This window comes from Erythranthe guttata, chromosome 6 (genome assembly GCF_056151865.1).
Source record: "Erythranthe guttata isolate IM_541 chromosome 6, IM_541, whole genome shotgun sequence".
In the NCBI taxonomy this organism is placed as follows: Eukaryota; Viridiplantae; Streptophyta; class Magnoliopsida; order Lamiales; family Phrymaceae; genus Erythranthe; species Erythranthe guttata.
Window position 1 is genome coordinate 12,258,893 of NC_142538.1, and position 23,826 is coordinate 12,282,718.

Consider the following 23,826-nt stretch of genomic DNA (forward strand, 5'->3'; position numbering starts at 1 on the left):
TACTTATGGCAAGACCAAATTAAAAATCCTACCAAATAAACTGTAAAAATACTATAATGTCCTTATTGAAAATACAAATAAAATAAATCTAATTAGACCAAATTACTCTTGCAAGACCAAGAAAAAAAAAAGACAGAATCGAAAAACCGGAAGGAAGAAGAGGAGAACCTGCTCTGCAGTCGACCACAACCGCCGCCGTCACCGTTGTAGTGAACGACTGACACAACCCCGAAAAGCAAGTAAGGAATCACCTTTTGAATTAAGTTTTTTTTTTAGAAATAAAATGTGATAAGCACGAGTACCATTGAGATTTTATTGTTATAATAATGAATATAAGTCCATCGAGAACATAGTTGGGCGGTTCTGTGAAAAAGTGGATGATTTTAGGGTTAAATTCCACCACCATTGTTGAGTTTAAAAAATAAATCGCGTAGTCAAAAATAGACATCTATTTGTCAATTTTTGTGACGAAAAATCGACATGTATATGTCCATTTTTAGCCGCAAAATCATCTTCAAATCTAGATGTCAATTTTTCGCCAAAAAATCAACATCTATATATTTTTGCAAAAATATCGATATCTAGATTTTGATTTTCCACCAAAAAATCAACATGTACACGTCGAATTTTCTTCATTTTTTTCTTCTTCTTCATCATCTCCTCCTAGTAAGTTTTTTTATATTAAAGTCTTCCTCTTAGTAAGTTTGTTTATATTATGGTCTTACACCAAGTAAGGTCTCGCCCTTAGAAGATTTGGGATTGCAAATATCCGCTGTCATATATTATTCATTGTACCATTAGTACAATGTACTATAGAGCTCGTTTCTTGAACAAAAGTTCTTAAAGCAATAATGGTATTGAACAATTTTCTATTGAGTTATGAGAAAATTATACCAAATGTTCTAACCTTATTTACAAAAGTGAGGGACGAGATTGACGGTGATATGAACTTCAATAAGAAACAAGTGATAATTAAATTATATTTTATAAGCCTTCATAGATCTATAAAATATGTAATGTACTATGTAATTTAAGAATTATTTTCTAAAAAAAAAAATTATTTTTTTTTAAATCGGGGTTGATGTGATATATTTATTCAAATCCGTAATCAATGTGCAATGTTGATGAAATTAGAATATAATGGGATGGAATTGATGAAAATATATTATTATAGATTTTTAGACAAAAGACATGGGGATGAATTTATTTGCGAAACTACTTTTTATCTGGATCTATATGCATTTAAGTCCCTTGTCACTGGCCTATTTTGATTTGCCCTAAATTTTATTTTTAAAATAGATATATACATTATGATGATTCCAATTAGTGGAATTTTTACATTTTGCTTTTCTATATTTGAACATGCCCTTTATTAATTTTGTTTACATTATATTTTTTGTTATCATTTATTAGGATCTGTATTTATTTTCCATTTTTCTTGTTTTAATATTTGACAATGCAACGAGGCAAAGTACTAGTAATCATTTAACAAAAAGACATATAATTAGGGATGGTAAGGGTACGAGTTTATCGGGTCTTAGAGCCGAAATCGACCTGTTTGGGACGGGTCTAGGTAAGTAAAATGGGTTAGGGTCGGATAATGTGTTTAAGTTTCTAGAATCGGATAGTTTCGGGACGGGTTACGGGTCTTATTGGAACTGACCCGTATAAATATATTATATTTTATAATTAAATCTATATATAAAAATTAATTTATGATTTCATTTATCAAACTTACGATTTTCATCGTTTCTGTTCTCATTTATCCATTTTTCACCATTTCATTTTTTTGAATCTCATTTCTCGTAAGTAAAATATATCACTTGTCGACCACCGCTAGCCGTCTTGCGTTTTGAACTTTACTTATCGTAGAAGTTTAATATAATTAATTACATAATATTATTATTCACTTTATATTACTTGTAGAAGTATTTTAAAGTATTGTATTTTAGTTCTTAGATTATTTTGTTAAAATATAGAAGCAAAAATATTATGAAAGTTAAAAAAAAAAAAAAAAAATTATGTTAACGAGTGTAGCGAGTCTGGCGGATCAGAACCGTTTAATTTGGATATAGATTGGGTCGGGTATGGATCTAAACTGAACCGGGTTGAAATTGATCTAGATTTTATATATTTTTCACAGATTGGGTCTAGGGTTTAGACAAACCCGACCTGTAAGTGACCCATTACCATCCCTACATACAATCAAGTCAATTCAGTCTAATTCAATTTTAATCCAACATCGGTAATCAAACAAGGTCTTATAGAATTAAAAATAGATATCAAAAGATCTACTACTAACAAAGTAGGGGCAATTGTCTAATGGCCCATAATAATCATTTTTTTTTCAAATAGGCCCAAATATATTTTATTTTACCCTCAATCCTAATTTAATTTCAATTCATCTCTCAAAATCCTAATTTAATTCCAATGGAAAATATGCCCCCAAAATCTAATTACACCAATTTCATCTCTCAACCCTAATTTCACTCCGATTCTGTCCCCTGAATGATTTACCACCTTCAATCGCCGACTTTTATTTTTGGCAATGTTTGTTTTTTTGGTCGGTAATGTAACTTTATTGACCGGAAATGTTATTCTGTTGACCGGTCAATACATCAACATTTTTTTTTCTTTCACTTTGTTATTTTCATTTTTTTATGCTAGCTATATGACTATGTTGACCGGCAATGTTACTCTGTTTGAAACTGATAATTAAACTGTATGGCACAACATTATTTCTTTTTTACATTTTAAATTTTACTTTTTTTCTTTTACGATATGTTATAATGTAAGCGGCAACCAACGTGTAATAGTGGTGGTCAACAATATAGCAATTCTTTTTTTTTTTTCTAAATGTAACCTTATTGAGAAAAAAATCCAATCTTGATGTGTTGATCGGTAATAAAGTAACATTGCCGATTAACAACAACATCGTTGAAAAAAAAATGAAACTAAAAATATAATATGGTTGTGTTTACCGGTCAACATAGTAATATTATCGAGAAGTAAACAAAAATTAATACAACTCTGTTTGACTGGACAACACAACAACATTAGCATATTGTGTTGACATTATTGAAGAGGAAGGGGAGAAAACATATATTTTTAGTTTTTACGAATGAAATAAAAAAGTAGTCTATGTCATTGGCCGGTGGTCACCGGTAAAAAAAGTTCAAGTAGTAATAAGGAGGTTACATTGGGTAATAACTTATAAATTGGGTGCGATTAGGGTTACGAGTAATTTTACCAATAAAACACTTATGTATAAACATGTATGAATCAATGGGTTTTTTCGCAAAACGAAAATAGAATATACCTATTTTATTAAATGAGGTTGTCAAGAACCTATAGGGTATTTTGTTACATGAGTGTGGATTCCTAAATGGAAACAAAAGCAGAATTTGAACATGGGTTTGACACGAGAAATGTAGTCGAGGCAAGAACTCGATTTTTTTCTCCTTCAAATAAATTTGCTCCGTGCAATGTTCTCGATTTACGCAAATTGTCTCAAAGATACAATGACTAATTTAGTTCCCATGAAATAGTATAATAATTTTTGGAACACAACATTTAGAACTTTTATAAGACACGGAAATGAGGACTAATAAATGCGGCAATATGCAATGAAGACTAATAATGTTTGGATCCAAAAAAATGAATTCGAATTGAATTAAATGTAATGGTGAATTTAGAATGTATTTATAGTTTTAAAAGTTATGACCAAAAGCCACAGCTCTTATATAAAAATGATTTCTTAAAAAAATATCACACATTCTCGGTTCTCATATAATTAAATACATATATCTTCAATTGATGCTTAAATAAATCCATATTTTTCAACGGTGACTATTTACCTCATGTATTACACATATTCATTATTTAAGAGATCTATTAATTTATAGTTCACCAAAAAAGATAGTTTTGAGAAATCAAATTCAATCTACTAAAATAGTTAATAAAAATTGAGTGATAGCTCAAAATTTGCAACATTTGCCCATAAAAAAATGTCTTTTACTCTTACCTGGTTAAGTAGAGTTTTATTGATGTAAATAATATTAATTTGGTAGATAATCAAATCACACATATCTCGTGATTTTGTATCTATAGAAAGTCTTGTAATATGATCAATTGTAAAGGCATTATTTTGCCTATATATTAGTCTGCTATTCAATCAATATAAGCATCTTTCCACCCAATAATTATATTCTTAATATATCCTCAACTTCAATATTGTTTGGTACTTTTGGTGCCCTAAGGCCTAAATCTCCATGAGTGGTAGGTGGATATTGATCACAATGAAAATGAATTTATGGAATGTAAGGTCTATCTATAACAACACAAGTCATTTTCATTTGAACCCACAAGTGGACTTGTTGTTGCCACGTTTTTAACTTTGATTTTGTTTTAATATTTTTAGAACTTGGGTCCAAACGGCATTGTATTTTTGTTAAATTTTTATTAGTGTATGTATTACTTTATTAAGAAAAGGGGGGTCAGTTTGTTTGTTTCTTATTATATGAAACTTCCCGTATTACTAATAAAAAAATATATATTTAGCAAATGAAGGGGTGTACATGGACATTACTTGCTGATCATGCATTAGCTATACCTGTCAGACTTATGGGATGTGAGGGTTCTACCCTCCCTTTGATGGTAGCATTTTTGCTTAATAATAGTATCTTCTTCTAAAAAACAAATAATAAAAAAGAAAAATAAAAAATAATATACAAGTGTTTTACGTTTAACCATACAAAAAACACAGAGGTGACTAATGCAATAAAACCTTCCGTCGCCAAAAGTATTTGATGGAGGAATGTAAATCATGGTGACTTAACGGTCCGTGAGAATAGGGAATCAATCCTCATTGGAGTTGAAATTTCCACACTGCGGCTGTTAATGCGGCTGTCAGGATTCGATCCTAGAACCCTGTACCAAATTACCACATCCGGAACCAGTTGAACTATACCCATCAGAGTCACTAATGCAATAAAACCTTTATACTATTGTTGCAGGGTTTTTATTTTTGAACAAGCAATCTCATTAGATGATTTCAATCAAAGTTAAATAAAGACCGGGTGGGCGGGTGTGCATTTTAATATTTAGGTGCAGAAATACATTATTATACACTTTCCATTATGATTCATGGCCATAACTAACTTGAGAGCAAGGGGAAACCGATCACCATTTCATTAGTACTACTAGTAATGTTTAATATTTTTTTAAACATTTGACCCCACTTCAAATCCTGAATTCTCTCATCAATACAAATAATTCAGAACTCTCAACTAAATTGAAATTTGATTAGATTGAATTAAAATAATTGCACAGTGGATAACTTCTTCAATTTGATACTAAAACTAGTAATAATTTTCTAGTCTTCCTTCATAAATAAGCAACCAACCTCTCTCCTTCTGAACTCCACAGTTCTTCCTCCTCAAGCTCTCTAAAATGGCTTCCGATGTCGAACGCCCCACAATCTCCTTCCCCGCGAAGGTCTTTTTCGCCGCCTACTTTTTTTTTTTTTTTTTTTTTTTTTTTTTTTTTTTTTACCTAATCGAAATATTCAGCTATCCTCAACTGATTTTGTAGTTATTAATAATTCCTTTTATTTTTGATTTTCGATTTTAGAATGTCAAATATTCTGGCGAAATCGATGCTGTGCAGCAGCCTCTTCTGGAAAATAATAAAAGTACCGAGTGCGAGGAATTCTCCGTTGTTTCCGCCATTCTTCCGTGAGTTTTTTTTTTTTTTTTTAATTACTTGCCATTAATTTCATTTTTGATTATCTTTTTAAGATCATTTCTTAGATTTGAGCCTTTTTACTATTGTTGATTTTTGATATTTGCGGTTTTATTGGATTGGATTGGATTGGTACTGTGTGAAAAATATCTGAATTTCTTTGGTGGAATCTCACATTTATGTTAAATTGGAGCGTTGTATAATTTGATACTTTATGCATCCATTGTTGTGTTGATTATTATTTTTGGGGAGTTTTTGGTCGATTTTTTCTAGAACTTGAAATCATGTATCTATAGTATTATTATTGATATGATAAGTTGTTACAAGGTTTTTGTTCCCTGCTTTTGGAGGATTACTGTATGGCTATGATATTGGAGCTACATCTTCTGCTACTCTTTTGATTCAGGTACACCTTACGCTTTAATTTTTCGTCCCATTTTTTATTACTGTAGTTCAGTAGTATTATTATATTTTCAGCTTTAATCTTAGACAAATTTATGATGGTTTCGAGTAATTCATTATTCTGCGGGTTGCTGGGGATATTTTTTAGATTATTATACTGATAGATGTAGATATTGTCCGAGACACTCCAATGAACTGCAATGTAGATGGGTAAGCATAAGATTTCTCAAAGTTGTTCGAGTCAATTATGTGCGGATGGAGATCTCGTAGCATGATTAGAAGAAACATGATTAGCTGATCTTTGTACCACATATTCTGTTTTTGACATGTAGATTTAGTATGTCGTACGTGCAAAACCTTTAATACCATTGGTTTGCTTTTTATTGAACAATGCCATTTTCACTCCTCATTTTGAGCTTGTGTGTTCTAATTTTTAATGCAACATTAAAAAAAATATTGAGTTGATCCAAATAACCCAAGTTGTGGTTGGTGCATTAATGCTGTCATCTCGAGTTATTGATTGCTATCAAATGTCGTAGACCGGAATATGCTTTTATTAGTTCATGCAAGTTATTCAATGCTATCAAATGTTTGTTAAGTTAATACTCTTGCTATATTAGCTTTATTTAGGACATTGTTATGGAGGCGTTTAAATGCTTTTATATACAAATCTGGGATGCTCCAAGAGTTACGGCCTTACCGTTCGTATTTGACAGTAACTTAGTTCTATGCTAATTGTTCTATATTTTCTTCCTCTTGCAGTCCGCTACACTGAGTAGAGTTTCGTGGTATAATTTGTCTTCAGTGCAAGTTGGTCTTATTGTAAGCGAGCTATTCTTTCTGCTTGCTGCACTTTTTTTTTTTTTTGTTTTTTTTGTTTTTTTGGGAACATAGCTTCTATTTGGACTGTCTCTGACCGGAGAGAACACATTCTCATTTTATTTTTTTTATCTCCTGATAATGGCAGACAAGTGGCTCTTTGTACGGTGCATTGATAGGCTCAATTTTGGCATATACTGTAGCGGACTTCCTAGGTTAGTTCAACTCTTGATGTTAGGCATGACTTACAACTAATAATATTATTTTTTTCCTTTTTAATTTATGGGCGAACTTTTAATAGCTGATTACTGCAGGAAGGAGAAGAGAATTGGGTCTTTCATCTGTTATGTACTTTGTTGGAGCTACTGTAACAGCTTTTGCACCGACTTTTGTTGTTCTGGTGATCGGGCGTGTTGTTTATGGTATAGGAATTGGATTGGTAAGACAAAATGTGTAATTGGCAATTTTTATCAGATCTACATGTTTTTACTACAGATCCAGTTTTTATTTATTTATAAATATTCGCATCGGAAGTGCACGATCATATGATGCATTTCAAGTTATGACATTAGCAGATTAATTGTTGCTGATTTGTTTTCCTGCATATTAATAATATAGGCAATGCATGCTGCTCCAATGTACATAGCTGAAACAGCTCCAAGTCAAATACGAGGGCAGCTGATTTCCCTTAAAGAATTCTTCATAGTTCTTGGGATGCTCGTAAGTATTCCTTGGATTAACAAAGAAATTGGTTTCCCGTTGCAAATGAAGTATGTATGTAATAATATCCATTACGAATATTTAGGTGGGGTATGTAGGTGGTAGCCTTTTGGTAGACACAGTTGGTGGTTGGAGGTACATGTACGGACTTAGTACTCCGATATCACTCGTAATGGGATTTGGAATGTATTGGCTACCGTCATCACCTAGATGGATTCTTCTTAGAGCTATACAAGGGAAAGACGATGTTCAGTCTCTAAGAAAGAATGCCATTGATTGCTTATGTCGCCTACGAGGTGAAGCTATTATTGCTGATTCTGCTCCTCAAAAAGTTGATGAGATGTTGTCCGAGCTCTCTCACATGCGTGAAGAGCAAGAAGCTTCATTAGCTGAGATGTTCCAAGGGAAGTGCTTGAAAGCACTCATAATTGGTGGTGGTTTAGTCCTATTTCAACAGGTGAATATATATATATATATATATATATATATATATATATATATATATATATATATATATATATTTTGTATACAAAATTTTTTCACGAATTCACGTAAAAGAAAGTTCAAATATCAGCTCATACTCATATATTTTGTTTATGGCAGATAACAGGGCAACCAAGTGTGCTATACTATGCTGCTACAATATTTCAGGTACATCGCTTGCCAAGGCTTAAAATATGAGTTTTATTTTTGCTTACACTATTCTAATGTTTTTAGTATGATATAATAGAGTGCAGGATTTTCTGCAGCATCAGATGCAACCAAGGTCTCCATTTTACTTGGTCTCTTGAAGGTAAGATTCTGGGGTTTACGTTATTCAGGCATTCTTTGTTTTATGGTTTATTTATTCTCGTAATTTAATAATATGATTTTTGTTTTATGTTTGCTCTGCCATTCTTTAAAACTCACACATTCAATATTGTCTTTGCTTTTTGTAGCTGATTATGACCGGGGTGGCTGTACTTGTCGTTGATCGATTGGGAAGAAGACCTCTGCTACTTGGTGGTGTATCTGGTATTGTAAGTATTTTTCTCTTCGATCTCTCATCTATATTTTCAAGCTACTTGGATTTTCGTTTGCCGTCTGAATTAGACATTGTTGATAATTACTTGGATCATGTGGCAGGCTGTATCTCTATTTCTACTGGGATCTTATTACACTTATCTTGGTGATATACCCGCTGTGGCAGTTGTTGCTTTGCTCGTATATGTTGGTTGTTACCAGGTAATAATTAATACCAAACCAATGTTTTCCATTGATTTAATATCGTTCTTTATGGTCTTCACGTATGTTTTTATATAACTTTAGCTGAGAGAGTGAAGGAACTATTATTTGTGCTGATGAAATTGGTGTAATTTATGTTCTCTTGGTTGAATTTGGTGTGTAATTTGATGTTACACGGAGAATTAACATTTGAAGAGCATATTTTGGCAGTTATCATTTGGCCCCATTGGTTGGTTGATGATTTCGGAGATTTTTCCGTTGCGCCTAAGAGGACGAGGTTTGAGTATTGCAGTTCTCATTAATTTTGGCGCAAATGCGCTTGTGACATTTGCATTTTCTCCCCTCAAGGTGCGTGCGTGCAAAAAAAGTCTTTGCTCTCAACTTTTGATTTCTGCAATTTAAAACATGAAAATATTCTGTCAAAGTATAATTGTGATGATTAATAAATGCAGGAATTGCTTGGAGCTGGAATCCTATTCTTCATATTTGGGGGCATAGCTATATTGTCACTTATATTCATCTTCTTCATCATTCCAGAAACAAAGGGGCTTACCCTTGAGGAGATTGAGGCCAAACTCCTCTAGCCCTAATAAATCAAATTTCCCGCCAATATTCGGATTTCTTGTAATTCCATGTTTGTAAATCAAACCTATATCTATCATGCTTTGGTGGAAACAGAGTGCCAAATATCGGAATGCTATTTATATTATGGCTAATGAATATTTTTTTTCAAGCTACACTTTAATATAATTATTTCAATCATATTGGTTATATCTTTTCATTTATGATACTATTAGTAACACGCTCATTGCATGTGATTTTAGTTTATAAATAAAATTTGAGATTAATTGAATAGAGCTAAATATACTGAGATATTTCATAAATACATAAATCTTAATTTTTTGTGCTAATGTTGATGAACGTTTATGAGTGACCAAATAAAATTGGGATTATTAGTGAAAACCCTCCTCGTTCATTATGGTGGATTTCACCCGATTTCTAATATTAGTGAGATCCCCCAATTTGTTTGGTTGAATAAATATTTAGCAAAATTTATAGGAGTGTCCATAATTTGTTCTTTATTCTTCATAATCACGGTAATACAGGGTGGAAAATGGTCAAATGGCATTTACAGGCTTAAAGGACATGATCACCCTTCCAATTTACTCAAACGTGACAAGAATTAGACAAAAAATCATATTTTGGGCATAGTGCACCGAGTTGAATATTTTGAGGGGGGAAAGAGCAAAAATAACATTTTCTGAGGGGGCTGAAGTGCAATTTTCCTTAAGTCATATTAGCTTAAACATAATGATAAATAGCATGTATATATAATTTTATTTGAAAAACATGTTTAAAGCGAGATGACAACAAAAGATGTCGTGTAAAACGTGTGATAAAATTTGACAACTTTAACTTATGTCGAATGCGCATGTCAACGAATGTCAATGGAATGGTATAACAACTTCTCATAACGAATTGTTTTGACTTGGTTAGTATAGATAAATATTGGATTGTGAAAATGCAATACGGTTCTCTTAAAACATGCATTTGACACTTACTGTTACTATTGAAGTGCATTATAGAATGCAACACTGAATCGGATTATAAGATAGAAAATTGTGAAAATCTTATGCTATCTTTCATTAATTCCATCAAAAAGTAGACTGTTGCTTACAAGTCGTGATCGGAACATCACAAAGCATGCTCGTTATATTCATGAGATGAAATTGTTAGACTCTGAAGAAAGCTGGAAATTGTTAATGAAGAAGGCATTCATCGACAACAATGAAGGCAAATGTCCAGAAGACTTGTACGATATAGGGAGAGAGGTCTTGAGGAAGCGTGATGGTCTACCATTAGCCATCTCTGTGGGAGGAGGCCTACTGGTTGATAGGATCCCGTCGAAGAGTAAATGGGAGAACGTTTCGAAAAAAATAAACTCTCATTTGGGAACAAGGGAAAGCAGTGTATCAGAAATTTTGGAGTTAAGTTACCGCAATTTGTCTCCATCCACACAAAAAGATTGATACAAGTGTGGATTGCCAATGGCTTAATCCAACAAGGAAGAAGAGGAGAAAATACAATGGAGGAAATAGGTCAAAATTATTTAGATGAGTTGATCAATCAAAATATGGTTTAAGTAAAGGATGTGGGCAAAGATGAGAGCTTGAAAAACTGTCACATCCATGATCTTCTTCGTTAGCTATCCATACGAAAAGCAAAGGAGGAAATAAGTTTTGAGATCCGAAGGGAGGATGGGAATTCTCAATCCTTGGATAAACCTCGTCACCGTGCTGTGTATTGTAGCACAAAAACGTTCATTTACTCGGCAGGTAAAAATAAATATCTTCGCTCTCTTTTCTTCCATGGATCTGGCAATGATATTGATGTTAAACCATCTTATTGGAAAAGTTTTGAACTTCTAAAGATCCTTAATTTTGAAGATTTTATATTGAACGAGTTGCCTTATACAATTGGTGAACTGACTGGATTAAGGTACTTGAGATTAAGAAATACAAAGATATTGGAGCCCCCACGCTTGTTGGGTCGCCTTAAAAACCTTGAGGTTCTTGATGTAGCGAAAAATTATATATATGTGCGAAATGTTGTATGGAAAATAGATACCCTACGTCATATTTACATGCATCTAACTATATGAGAGCGCCTGTAAGAATAGGAATCTTCACACATTGTCCTACATCCGGACGGATCATTTTGTTCTCAAGCACCTAACACAACTTGCAAGTCTTCGGACATTGGGCATAGATCTCCGTTCGTCTGATTTTGAATTCAGCACACTGTGTAGCTCATTGAAGAATCTTGTTTGTCTAAAAGTAAGAAACATAGACATGTACCCGACAAGTATGGACGCTCTTGATACTATGTGCAATCGCACTAAACTTAAACTGGAAGGTAAACTTACCAAGTTACCTGATTTACCTCCAAATCTTTCTTACTTGACCTTGGTACATGGTGAGCTCCTCCACGACCCAATGCCAGTGCTCGAGAAGCTACCAAAGTTATTGGGGCTGAAATTGGATTATGCATTAACCCCAGATTTAAACAAATATATCACATTAACCCCCATTTTAATAATGTTTTGAAAAATATATTTTTTTTTCAGAAAATAATTTTTTTTCTGAAATTATTTTTTACCGGCCAGATTCCGGCGTTGACCGGGCGGTTCTCTAGCGTTGATTTTTTTTTGTTTTTTTGTTTTTTTTTTGAAAATTTGTTTTTTCTTAGAAAAAAATATTTTAATTAGTATTACTGTCTTGGCTGCTAAATTATTGTCTCAGACAGTAATATTACTGTTTGGGACAGTAATATTATGAATATTATTTTTCCGAACAGTAATATTACTAATATTACTGTCCCAAACTGTAATATTATTGCATAAGACCATAATATTACGGTCGGAGACAGTAATATTACAGTCGAAGACAACAAAAATACAGGCCAAGACGATAAAATTAATTAATACAACAATATTACTGTCTCAGTCAGTTAAATTACTTTTGGAGACAGTAATTTAGTAATTTAGCAGCCAAGACAATAATAATATTCATAAAAAAAGTCAATTAACAGTTAAAATACTGTCTCGGACAGTTAAATAACTGCTTGAGACAGTAATTTAGCAGCCAAGACAGTAATATTAATTAAAATATATTTTTGAAGAAAAAAAAATCAATTAACAGTTAAATTATTGTCTCCGACAGTTAAATAACTGCTGGTGATAGTAATTTAGCAGCCAGAACAGTAATATTAATTAAAATATTTTTTTAAGGAAAAAAAGTCAATTAACAGTTAAATTACTGTCTCCGACAGATAAATAACTGCTGGAAACAGTAATTTAGCAGCCAAGACTGTAACATTAATTAAAATATTTTTTTTAAGAAAAAAAAAATTAAAGGAAAAAAAAAGTCAACGTCGGAGACCCGGCGGTCAACGGCGGTTGACCCACCGGAAAAAAATTTAGAAAAAAAAAGTTTTCAAAAAAAAAATAAAAAGTCAACGCCGGAGTCTGGCGGTTGACCGGCGACTCGGGTGGGGGCGGATCAAAATTGGGGTCAATATTGAAGTTATGGTCAAAATTGGTTAATTGATGAAATTTGGCTAAATTAGAGTGTAAATCATGAAATTGGAGTTGAATTGAGTTTCAAGGAATTGGGGGTAATTTTGATATATATAAAAGAGTTTTCCTTATTTGCAAATAATTGCAAGACAAAAAAGTTGGTTGTCCCCTTTTTTAATTTGTTAATTGCCACCGTTTTCAACATGTAGAAGTTTTATACACAGATTTTGGTTACCTATATATTTATCCTAAATCAAAGAAGATTATGTAAATATAAAGCACTTAACATAGCTTACTAGTTTTCGAACATTGGGCCTAAATACCGAATTTTCGGTTATGTTATGGGAGAGCAAAGTGTGTAGTGCGTTGAAGTACGAGGTATATTGACCAAGTTACCCGTTGCCACCGATTTCCTCCCAATCTTGAGTACTTGATGTTGGCTAATTCCCATCTGCGTGAAGATCCGATGCTTGTGCTCGAGAAGTTGCCGAAGTTATTGTGCTTGAAAATGAAATTTGCATATGATGGTGAAGAAATGGTGATATCGAGTTAAGGGCTCCCAAGCCTCAAAATCCTCATCCTCCGTGATATGATTTGTCTAAGGAATATAACAGCCGAGAAAGGAGGTTGAATCTTGAGGCTCAAACGACTCGAAATCTACAAATGCCCGTGACAGAATAGACTTCCGGAAGAGCTGAGCTTCTATTCTCAAATAGAAGAAGAATGTTACGTATGTTGACAAACAAAGTAAGTTTGGTTAATCTTTGATCATTCGATAGGAGAATTACGAATGCTTTTGCTCATGTACCTACTCTCTTACCGAGAGTTGATAATAGACTCCTCATTTCTATTTGTATACATAATACATTATTGACTACGTTTTGGTTGCATTTTGGGGATAGAATGGAAAATTCACATACAAGGAGAAAACAAACGAAGATTAAAAAACTAAATGGCAAAGAATACTTACTAACAAACGAAGAGAAGGCAGCATCTTCTCCCATCTCTACGAAAATTTCTTCGTCCAAATCCAAGTACCAATCGACCTCAGAACAAAAACATGACCGAAAAGGAAAACAGACCCCATAAACACTACAGTCAAATGAAACCCGATTAATACCAAGTACAGCCCAAACTAACGAATACGGAGCTAAATAGAGGAACAACCGAGTCAGTTAAGCTTAAAAATAGCATTAACCGATTTGCCTCTTTTCTCTTCGGGTAACTCAGAATTTCTATTCAAATTTCAGATGCTGTCTCCTTTACATTTCACCGATCCCTCCTGCTAGCTTGATTTCCTCCATATAATCCTCTATAATGCCCCTTGAGGCAAAAGAAGGAGAAAATAAAGTCGAGAACAATGATCGAGAGTAGGAGAAAAAATTACTGTGACACCTATATATCGTACTCCCTTGATTCGACAAAAATAGAGATGTGCATATTAGCCCTGTCATAGTTATGCATATCGCAATAAACAAATAAATGATGGTATGGGGTACATCACAGTTTTTTAATCAACAACTTCTACCATGTCAATTCTTGTAGTCTGATGAACTAACGGCCAATTGTTTAATTCAATATTTCCTAGGAATCAACTTAATTGGTAAAATCCACTATCTTAATTCAGAAAAGGAATTTATTCATCGGGCTCAAGATTGCTATGTGACGATGGATCAGAGTGCAAGTTGCAACCACACACATCTTTATTTAGCAATCTAAAATATTCAAATTATAATCAGGTTTTAGCAATTACAACATCAAAATTAATCACAAAGCCGTCGGTTCGATGTCTTTTCTGCTTTACTACTTTCGCCACAAGCAGAAATATTTACATTCAGGTCCTTGTTCAAGTTTAAGGTTAGTTAGCATGGTGTCACGGCCCGCTAGTTTTGACCCAACCCCTTGCCGATTTCCCTTGGGTTGGGGAGGTTATAAAGAGTCCAAGATGTAGCCCAAATAGGGTTAGGCCCAAGTTGGCCCAATTGTATAGTGGTAGGTAGAGACATTTTAGGGATTCTTTGGTAGGTAGAGGTAGGTGGTGGTAGGTAGAGACATTTAAGGGATTGTTTCACTCCCAACCGTTAGATCATATCGATCTCCACCGTCCATTGAGGAGGTGGTCTTGTATAAATAGAGGTAGGGTCCTCATTTGTAATCATCCAACAAATCCAACAAACACTCTAGCAATAAAGTACTTTTCCTACCGACTCTCTTGTCTTCTTACTTTCTTTCTTCGTTCCCATCACTTAAGTATTCGCAACACAATTTGGGAGAGGCTGACTTAGCTATCGCGAGGGGCGAGAAGGAGCTAAGGCCGCACGGTTCTTTGTTAAGGGAACAAGTCCGTGACAAGTGGTATCAGAGCCCGGCTAAGGGCTTTGTGTTGATCGAATTCTCAACGATGGCGAACGTCGAAGATATTTCGTACGTAACCGAGGGACGTGGCAGGGAGGCCCACGTAAACAACAAGAAGAAGAGGGACCACAGCAAGGCTCGTGGGGAGAGTACCGTTAACGAGGCCGTGCTAACGGATCATGGCGAAAGACTCGAGAGGCTCGAGAATAACATCGCCATAGCGGAGCTTAGCGAACGATTCGAGAAGCTCGAGCACGATGCGGATGTGTTGGAGAATCACGTCGCCGAGCAACTCGATTTGTTTAAGGACAATGAGACGTTGCGGGAGGAACGGTTGGATCGACTGGAGGCCATCATCCAATCCCTCCAAGAGAGCATCGAGGGGATGCGCGACGACTTGGCCTTATGCAAAAAGGCCGCCGCTAACGGTAGCGCTGGTGCTACTTCGAGTCCAAGGGTGGACTGCCCGAAGCCAACGAGATTCAACGGCGTAAGGGACGCCAAGGAAGTTGAAAACTTCCTATGGAGGATGGAGCAATACTTCGAGGGCATCGGTCTAGTCGACGAGACGATCAAGGTAAGAACTTCTTCCCTTTACCTTTCCGATACGGCAATGTTATGGTGGCGTAGAAAGCACACCGATATCGAGAAAGGCATTTGCCGAATCGATACTTGGGAAGAGTTCAAGAGGGAACTCAAGCGACACTTCTACCCGGAGAACGTCGTCTATGAGGCTCGAAGGAAGTTGAGGGAACTCAAGCAACGAAGTTCAATCCGCGAGTACGTAACGGAGTTCACCACCCTCACCCTTCAAATTCCCAACCTCTCCGAGGAGGACCTTCTTTTCCACTTCACCGATGGGTTACAAGGCTGGGCCAAGCAAGAACTCCACCGACGAGACATCAAATCCGTCGATGAAGCTATTGCCGCCGCCGAGTCTTTAACCGAGTATCAACCGAGAGAGCCGTTGCGAAAAGAGAAGTGGAACCCGACTAAAGACAGAGGAGAGAGACGGGACAATCATGGTCGGGACTATCGAGACAACCGAGACCCAAGGCGAGCGTCAACCTCGAGGGGAGGAGACAAGCCATCCTCACACCAACAACTTGAAGAGAAGAAGAGGTCGTTTGTGCCTAAGGGAGGATGCTTCGTGTGCAAGGGGCCGCACGCGATGAGTCAATGTCCCAAGATGGGGTCATTGTCGGCACTCTTACAACAAGAGGCCGAACAAGACACAAACGAGGAGCTAGGCAACATGGGATCGCTCCAACTTCTGAACGCCTTAAAGGCTAACCCGATGCCGGCAACATCAAGCAAGGGGCTGATGTACGTGGAGGCCCGCATCAACGGTACCCCAGCAAAGGTGATGGTGGACACGGGAGCGACCCACAACTTCATCACCGAGGAAGAGGCCAAGAGGGTTGGCCTACGGTGGACTAGACGAGACGGTTGGCTCAAGGCCGTTAACGCTAAGGCACAACCCGTCAACGGTGTAGCACGAGACGCGGAGCTACACTTAGGTACTTGGAAGGGCCAAGTGGACTTTTCGGTAGCACCGATGGATGACTTCAAGGTGGTGCTAGGCATGGATTTCTTCCGCAAGGTAATGGCTATCCCGATGCCTTGTTTCAATTCCGTATGCATCTTAGAGAAGGGGACACCTTGCATGGTGCCGGCCATCAACGGCACTACTAAGGAAGAAAGCACGCAACCAAGGCAACTGTCTGCCATGCAAGTTGCCAAGGGAGTTCGACGGGGCGAGCCGACATTCTTAGCTACTTTAAAGGAGGAAAGCCCGCCCGTGAACAAAGAGGAGGACGCGCCACCGATCATCCAAACCGTCTTGGAGGCCAACCAAGACGTGATGCCACCAAATTTGCCCAACAAGCTTCCACCTAGGAGGGAGGTGGATCATGCCATCGAGTTGGAGCCGGGAGCCAAGCCACCCGCCATGGCTCCCTACCGCATGTCACCGCCGGAGCTTGAGGAGCTCCGAAAGCAACTTAACGAGTTGGTCGAGACGGGGAAGATCCGACCATCGAAGGCACCTTACGGCGCACCGGTCTTATTCCAAAAGAAGCATGATGGTTCTTTGAGGATGTGCGTGGACTACCGGGCGCTAAACAAGGTAACCATTAAGAATAAGTACCCTATTCCCTTGATAGCCGATTTGTTCGATAGGCTTGGTAAAGCCAAGATCTACACGAAGATGGACTTGCAAAAGGGCTACTACCAAGTTCTCATTGCCGAAGGGGATGAGACAAAGGCATCACTCGATACGGTTCTTACGAGTGGCTTGTCATGCCGTTTGGGTTAACCAACGCCCCGGCAACATTTTGCACACTCATGATCAAGATCTTCCATCCATACTTAGATCGGTTCGTGGTGGTCTACTTGGACGACATTGTTGTGTATAGCGACACCATGGAAGAGCATGTCAACCACCTTCGCACCGTATTCCAAGTATTTCGGGAAAACGAGCTGTTCGTGAAGAAAGAGAAGTGCGAGTTTGCCAAGGAGGAGGTCCAATTCTTGGGGCATATCATCGGGCACGGGCGACTCCAAATGGATGGAGCAAAGATCAAGGCTATCACCGAGTGGGAACCGCCGACTAAGGTAACCGAGTTACGATCTTTTCTTGGTCTCATCAATTATTATAGGCGGTTCATAAAAGGGTACTCTGCACGAGCGGCGCCACTAACCGACTTACTCAAGAAGAACAAGACGTGGGAGTGGCCCGACTCATGCCAACGGGCATTCGAGGACTTAAAGGCAGCGGTGAGCCAAGAACCGGTCCTCGCCTTACCGGACTTTGGGAAGTCGTTCGAGTTGCACACGGACGCTTCCGACTTTGCAATTGGAGGGGTCTTGATGCAAGAGGGGCATCCGATCGCCTTCGAGAGCCGAAAGCTCAACGAGACGGAGCGGCGCTATACCGTTCAAGAGAAGGAGATGACCGCCATCATCCATTGCCTTCGAGTGTGGCGGCATTATTTATTAGGAGCACTGTTCGTGGTCAAGACCGACAACGTTGCCACGAGCTACTTCCAAACGCAAAAGAAACTCTCGCCAAAGCAAGCACGGTGGCAAGACTTTCTAGCGGAGTTCGACTACGTTTTGGAGTACAAACCGGGGAAGGCAAACGTTGTGGCCGATGCTTTGAGTAGAAAGGCCGAACTCGCAGCGATTAGCTCGACAAGGGGGAACTTGGCCGACATGATCCGAGAAGGGCTCGAACATGATCCAATCGCCAAGGAGCTAATTCGACTTGTCAAGGAGGGCAATTTCAAGATCGTCCCCACTTATTCGAGGCAACGAGGACGTCGCCTGATTAGGCGGGGGAGGATGTCACGGCCCGCTAGTTTTGACCCAACCCCTTGCCGATTTCCCTTGGGTTGGGGAGGTTATAAAGAGTCCAAGATGTAGCCCAAATAGGGTTAGGCCCAAGTTGGCCCAATTGTATAGAGGTAGGTAGAGACATTTTAGGGATTCTTTGGTAGGTAGAGGTAGGTGGTGGTAGGTAGAGACATTTAAGGGATTGTTTCACACCCAACCGTTAGATCATATCGATCTCCACCGTCCATTGAGGAGGTGGTCTTGTATAAATAGAGGTAGGGTCCTCATTTGTAATCATCCAACAAATCCAACAAACACTCTAGCAATAAAGTACTTTTCGTACCAACTCTCTTGTCTTCTTACTTTCTTTCTTCGTTCCCATCACTTAAGTATTCGCAACACAATTTGGGAGAGGCTGACTTAGCTATCGCGAGGGGCGGGAAGGAGCTAAGGCCGCACGGTTCTTTGTTAAGGGAACAAGTCCGTGACAATGGGCTACCAAAATGAAAAACAAACTCTTTTATTAAGTCCGTTTTCAAAGCCACATTGGCATATTCCGTATTCAATAAATACATGAGTGTAATATAGATGCAACCCATATTTTAATTATAAAAAAAAAAAATATAGATGCAGCCCAAGATTTCTTTTTCCGACCAAGATTATAGGAATTCTTCCAAAAATTGAAGAAACAAAAAAAATAAAGAAAAAGAAATAAACACCACCAAATCGGAACTCACCTTATAAAGGAAAAGGGGGAGATCGAAAAAGCCGCAGTCCGTCCTTGTTTTGGCGACGCCGCTCTAGCCATGTTTTCTTTCACATCGTGAAATAATAGAGAATGAATTTTAGGGGGTCTCACACTCTCACTAATATTAAAAAAGAGGTAGGATCCCTCCTCATTTATCCATTTAAGTGAGGGGTTCTGACTAATAATCCCTTATATATTATATACATATATGGATATATTGTGTGTGCATGATGTGTACACATGTATACATAAGTGTTTTGCTAATTATTTATTAGGGTATTTGTTAATTATAGAATATTAGTTAATTAGATTGTACTTATCTGTGAGTTAGAGTGTGAAATTAAATTACTTGATTTTATAGGTTGTGATAAGGAATGTGGTGAAACATCGTAAAACTTTCGTGAATTGATTTATCGAATCAATGTAGGGGTTTTGATTTTAATGTTTTTAATACTTGTGAATGTGCGTGTGATTTATGGTGTTTGTTTACTCGCTCCGGTCAATTTTGTCTAAAAGTCTTTATTTCAAACTGTTGGTTTTGAGGAGGTGTTTTGATAAAATGAAATGGTTCGAACTTATTGTGGATGTGTACATGGTGAAACTAATTTGGGCTCGACTAGCTCCGTGGTTAAAGACCACAAACATGCGCATGAGGTACTTTTCCTTCGGGGTAGCATTCCGTAAAGAGGGCAAAGTCCATGATGACGGACTATAACTGGACCAGCTGTTTGTGGTCACGGTAGAGCTCATGATTGATCGAGAGCTGTAACGGGATCGCCGTGTGCGGTCATGGGCATAATTTATAAGGAACTATAACAAGACCGGCTGTGTGCGGTAACGGGCAGAGTTCATAAGGACTATTACGTACATTACATGATTTTGTTTAAAGAATGAGCTTTGAAAAGAAAAAATGGTTTTGACTTGCTCATTAAATATTTTTTGAAAACTGTTTTCTATAAAGTATTTCGTGTTTGAGCATGCATTGTCTGTTACGTAATAATTTTCTTTATTAAATCTTTAAAATTATTATTCCTACGGAGCTTTTGCTTACCCCCTACTACATTTCAGGTAATAAGTTGGATCGAACGAATAATTGAATTAAGAGTGTGTTTTGGAATGGATTTCTATGTTTATGTTTATTAGTATGCTCGGATGTTGAGAACTCGTTTTTGAGATGTTATCTTGAAGCTGGATATGTTTCTTTCCTTTAGATTTATTATTATGTTAACGAATGGAATTTGAGATCTTGAGATGTAACTGTATGATGGATATGTATTATTAGATTTATCTAAGTCTATGTTTGGTAATATAGAAAAAATGGTGCATGCTTTTACAACACAAAAGAGTTCTATGCAAAATTACTTTTTTTTTTTTTGTTTCTCGAATTATTTTTTAAATTAAGTCAAACATATTTATTGTGTAAAATAAAAATTGAATATTAGGGGTGAAAGTGAGAACGGGTTTTTTAAATTGCTTGTATTCATCTTTATATGCAATAACCCAAGGTTTAGTTTTATATGCATTATAAAGTAACATAAATTCTGGGAAGAACCAAAGTTCCAGATTCGATACGGGACAGTTTAGCATTTTTTCATTCATTCCCATCCAATCAAAATTCTATATATAATAAATTATCCAATTACATACAAAATCTTAAATATATCGGGAAAATATTTTTTTGAATATACTTATAAAATAAATTAGGGGTGATTTTCTATAGGACCTGTGTTACCCCCTTAGTCAGTGACATCGGCTATGACTCGAGTGTGGCCGAGTCATGGCCGAGAAAGAGTGCCAAGCAAGGGTTGGCACAAGATAGCCATCCAATCGGCCAATGAGTGGTCGACTGTTGGGCAAGCATTTGGGGTGTTTGTTCGAAAAAACAAGGAATGACTTGATTCAAGTGGGAACGGTGATCGAAAGTACTTGTGGCTGGCACGAGCGTTGCTCGGCAGCCAATGCGGATAAGCATGGGCAGTATTGGCATGTGGCCGAGAACTTGGGCAAACGAGTGTTCGAAGGAAATCGGCCACGACCGGTTGGCAAGTCAAGGAAGGCAGCCCGATGTGCGGGTGTGCTAATGACCGTGTGGGCAAAGAACTAGCAAGTGATTGGCAACGCAAGAAAAATGTGCGGAAAATGCAAGACATATGGGCTGCCTAGCAACCGGCCTGCTGTTTTGGGCCGTTTGGTGCGCACGCGCGCCTGAGCAAGGCAGGCCCCGACAACCGACCATATGGGCATTTTTATGGAAGTTGCGGGAGCGGTTGAGGTCTAGAATGCATGCGGAACTGCCCCTTATTACCCGTAATAGTTGACCAAGTGTTAGACTAGTGTGCTGCCAAGTGTCCCTAGGTAGTTTTATGTGAAAACTATCTTCTTCCTTGTATTTATATGGCTTTCAGTGCACAAATCCGACCCATCTAGTATTAGAGAGTTCAGATTGCAATTGTCGGCATTCTGAGTGAGGATTTTGTGTGTGCACCTTAGTCTCCTTTGTATTCTTTATGGAAATTAATATAAAGATTGGGCATTGCCCGTAAACGTGCTTGTGTGTCGTTTTCCGCTGGATACTCTTGTTATTGTTTACGTTGGCTTAAAACTTGTGTTTGTGCGTTTTGTACGAAGAGAATCGAGAGGAAGACTGACTGATTTGGTGGCAAATCAGGCCGCACGGGCGAAAATTTCTTGAAGAAACAAACCCCCGTGACACCCTCCATTCTAAGATTATATGTCTTAATCCAAGTCATAAGTCTTATTTTGCTATAACCCCGTACTATTATTTTTGGCTGATTTGTCCTTTGCAGCAAAATAGGAAAATTCTCTTCCTAAATATAATTATCCACCAAATCAGGTTTTAGCTATAATTGAGGTGAAAAATCTCAAATCGTGAAATTGAAACTGCAGAACCTCTCCCTCGTTTCTTTCGAACCAAATGTTGTTACCCTATCCCCTTAATTCTCAGATCGATGGAAAGTTTGTAATTCTGCAAATCGCCACAAAAGGGAAAAGTCTAATCTCGTCAAATTGAAACATGCAAAACCTCTCCCCCATTTCTTTCAATCCAAACTTTGTAACCATAGCCCCTTATTGCTGAGATCGATGGATATTTTGTAGGTCTGCAAACCGTCACAAAAGAAAACATAACCGAAAAGATGGTGCAAAATCTAAAACGTACAGGTTATTTGCTATGTATTGCATTTTTTTGTATTTTTTTTAAAACACGATTCATTGATGGAATGCAATGGTTTGTTTATGAATGAAGTGAAAGACAGAGATTTGGAGTCTACGACCCCAGGTAATAATTTTGTTTTCTGCAAAGGTCTTTTTCTGTTGGTTTTTTATTATGTGTATTTTGCATTTTGCTGTTTATTGTGTATTTTCGGAACTCAATTTCTCACAACTCAATGATTGAAAAATTATAACAATTATATTTTCGGAAACATTGAAACTTCCTCGTCATTATAAAAGCCAATTCTCGATTTCCAATTTTTAATAATGGAAACCCTAATTCAGTGGACCTTCTAAATTTGGAAACTTCCCAATTTAGAAAGTTCAATAAGATGTTCGCCTAGTTCTTTCATTTTCTTATTCTCATTCATAATTCCAAATTACGAATGTTGGGATCAATCATATTGACTTCCAATTATGCAAAGATTAAACATTTTTATCTTTGACCGTTTATTCAAAGAACTCGAGTGCACGAGCAGTGTGACCCTCAATGGTTCAGGTGTAAGCTAGCCGTGGGTCCACAACTCTTTGTGGTTTAAACTCGTCCCTAGAGTTATAATTAAGATGAAGCCTGATACGAACCCCGTAGAACTTGTTACGAGACCCTAATACCTTACGCGGAAGCAAGATCGAAAACATTCAAAAACAAAGATTCAAAGGGTGGAACCGCGACCCGTTGCCTATAAAGAGGCAAGAACCTTGGTATGTGAAGACGCCACAATCGATTGTGAAAGATCGATTGGTAAGTCGGGGTGAACAAACGGAATCCACCGATATGTTCGAAAAGTTCTTAAAGAACCAAAGAGAATATTCTCAATTAAATCATCAAAATTCGTCCTATCAAATAAGCCAAATTGGCAACCTATTTATAAGGTCTAAAAAGACTCCTTTTTCACAAGGAAAATGACTCCTACCTAAACTATAATAAGGAAATAAATAAATAAGCAAATCCTAACCATAAAAGACTCTTAAATAATAAAAACATAATAAAACCTAAATTAAAAACGTGCATAAGTAAATTAAATAACTTGATCTTCAAGTCGGCTTCTCGATCACCCTTCTAATCTCGCGACATTGGGCTGTGCACGTGCATGCAATTAAAGCTCAATTTCGACACTGTTCCACTTCGAATATCTCTTCGCTCAAAACATGAAAGTTGTAGATCTTTCAG

General features: G+C 37.1%; 3 protein-coding genes across 3 annotated transcripts; all 3 read left to right on the forward strand.

Annotated features, from left to right (window-relative positions):
• Window positions 1–5,138: 5,138 nt before the first annotated feature.
• On the forward strand, window positions 5,139–9,669 carry LOC105951170 (D-xylose-proton symporter-like 2). The gene is made up of 14 exons (XM_012974561.2): window positions 5,139–5,496; window positions 5,632–5,735; window positions 6,070–6,148; window positions 6,907–6,966; window positions 7,112–7,178; window positions 7,278–7,402; window positions 7,582–7,683; window positions 7,769–8,140; window positions 8,287–8,334; window positions 8,414–8,476; window positions 8,622–8,702; window positions 8,809–8,907; window positions 9,118–9,255; window positions 9,360–9,669. The coding sequence occupies exons 1-14, from the start codon at window positions 5,452–5,454 to the stop codon at window positions 9,489–9,491; spliced, it is 1,515 nt and encodes a 504-aa protein (XP_012830015.2). The 5' UTR covers window positions 5,139–5,451; the 3' UTR covers window positions 9,492–9,669.
• A 686-nt stretch (window positions 9,670–10,355) lies between these two features.
• LOC105951202 (putative disease resistance RPP8-like protein 4) lies at window positions 10,356–13,864 on the forward strand. Its single transcript, XM_088819025.1, is given in 5 exon segments — window positions 10,356–10,363; window positions 10,571–10,899; window positions 10,974–11,553; window positions 11,588–11,938; window positions 13,358–13,864. Coding segments are annotated over 5 exon segments (1,449 nt in total). The 3' UTR covers window positions 13,539–13,864.
• Window positions 13,865–15,386: 1,522 nt separating this feature from the next.
• On the forward strand, window positions 15,387–17,657 carry LOC105951203 (uncharacterized). The gene has a single exon (XM_088819026.1). The coding sequence runs from the start codon at window positions 15,387–15,389 to the stop codon at window positions 17,655–17,657; it is 2,271 nt and encodes a 756-aa protein (XP_088675152.1).
• The last annotated feature ends 6,169 nt before the right edge of the window (window positions 17,658–23,826 follow it).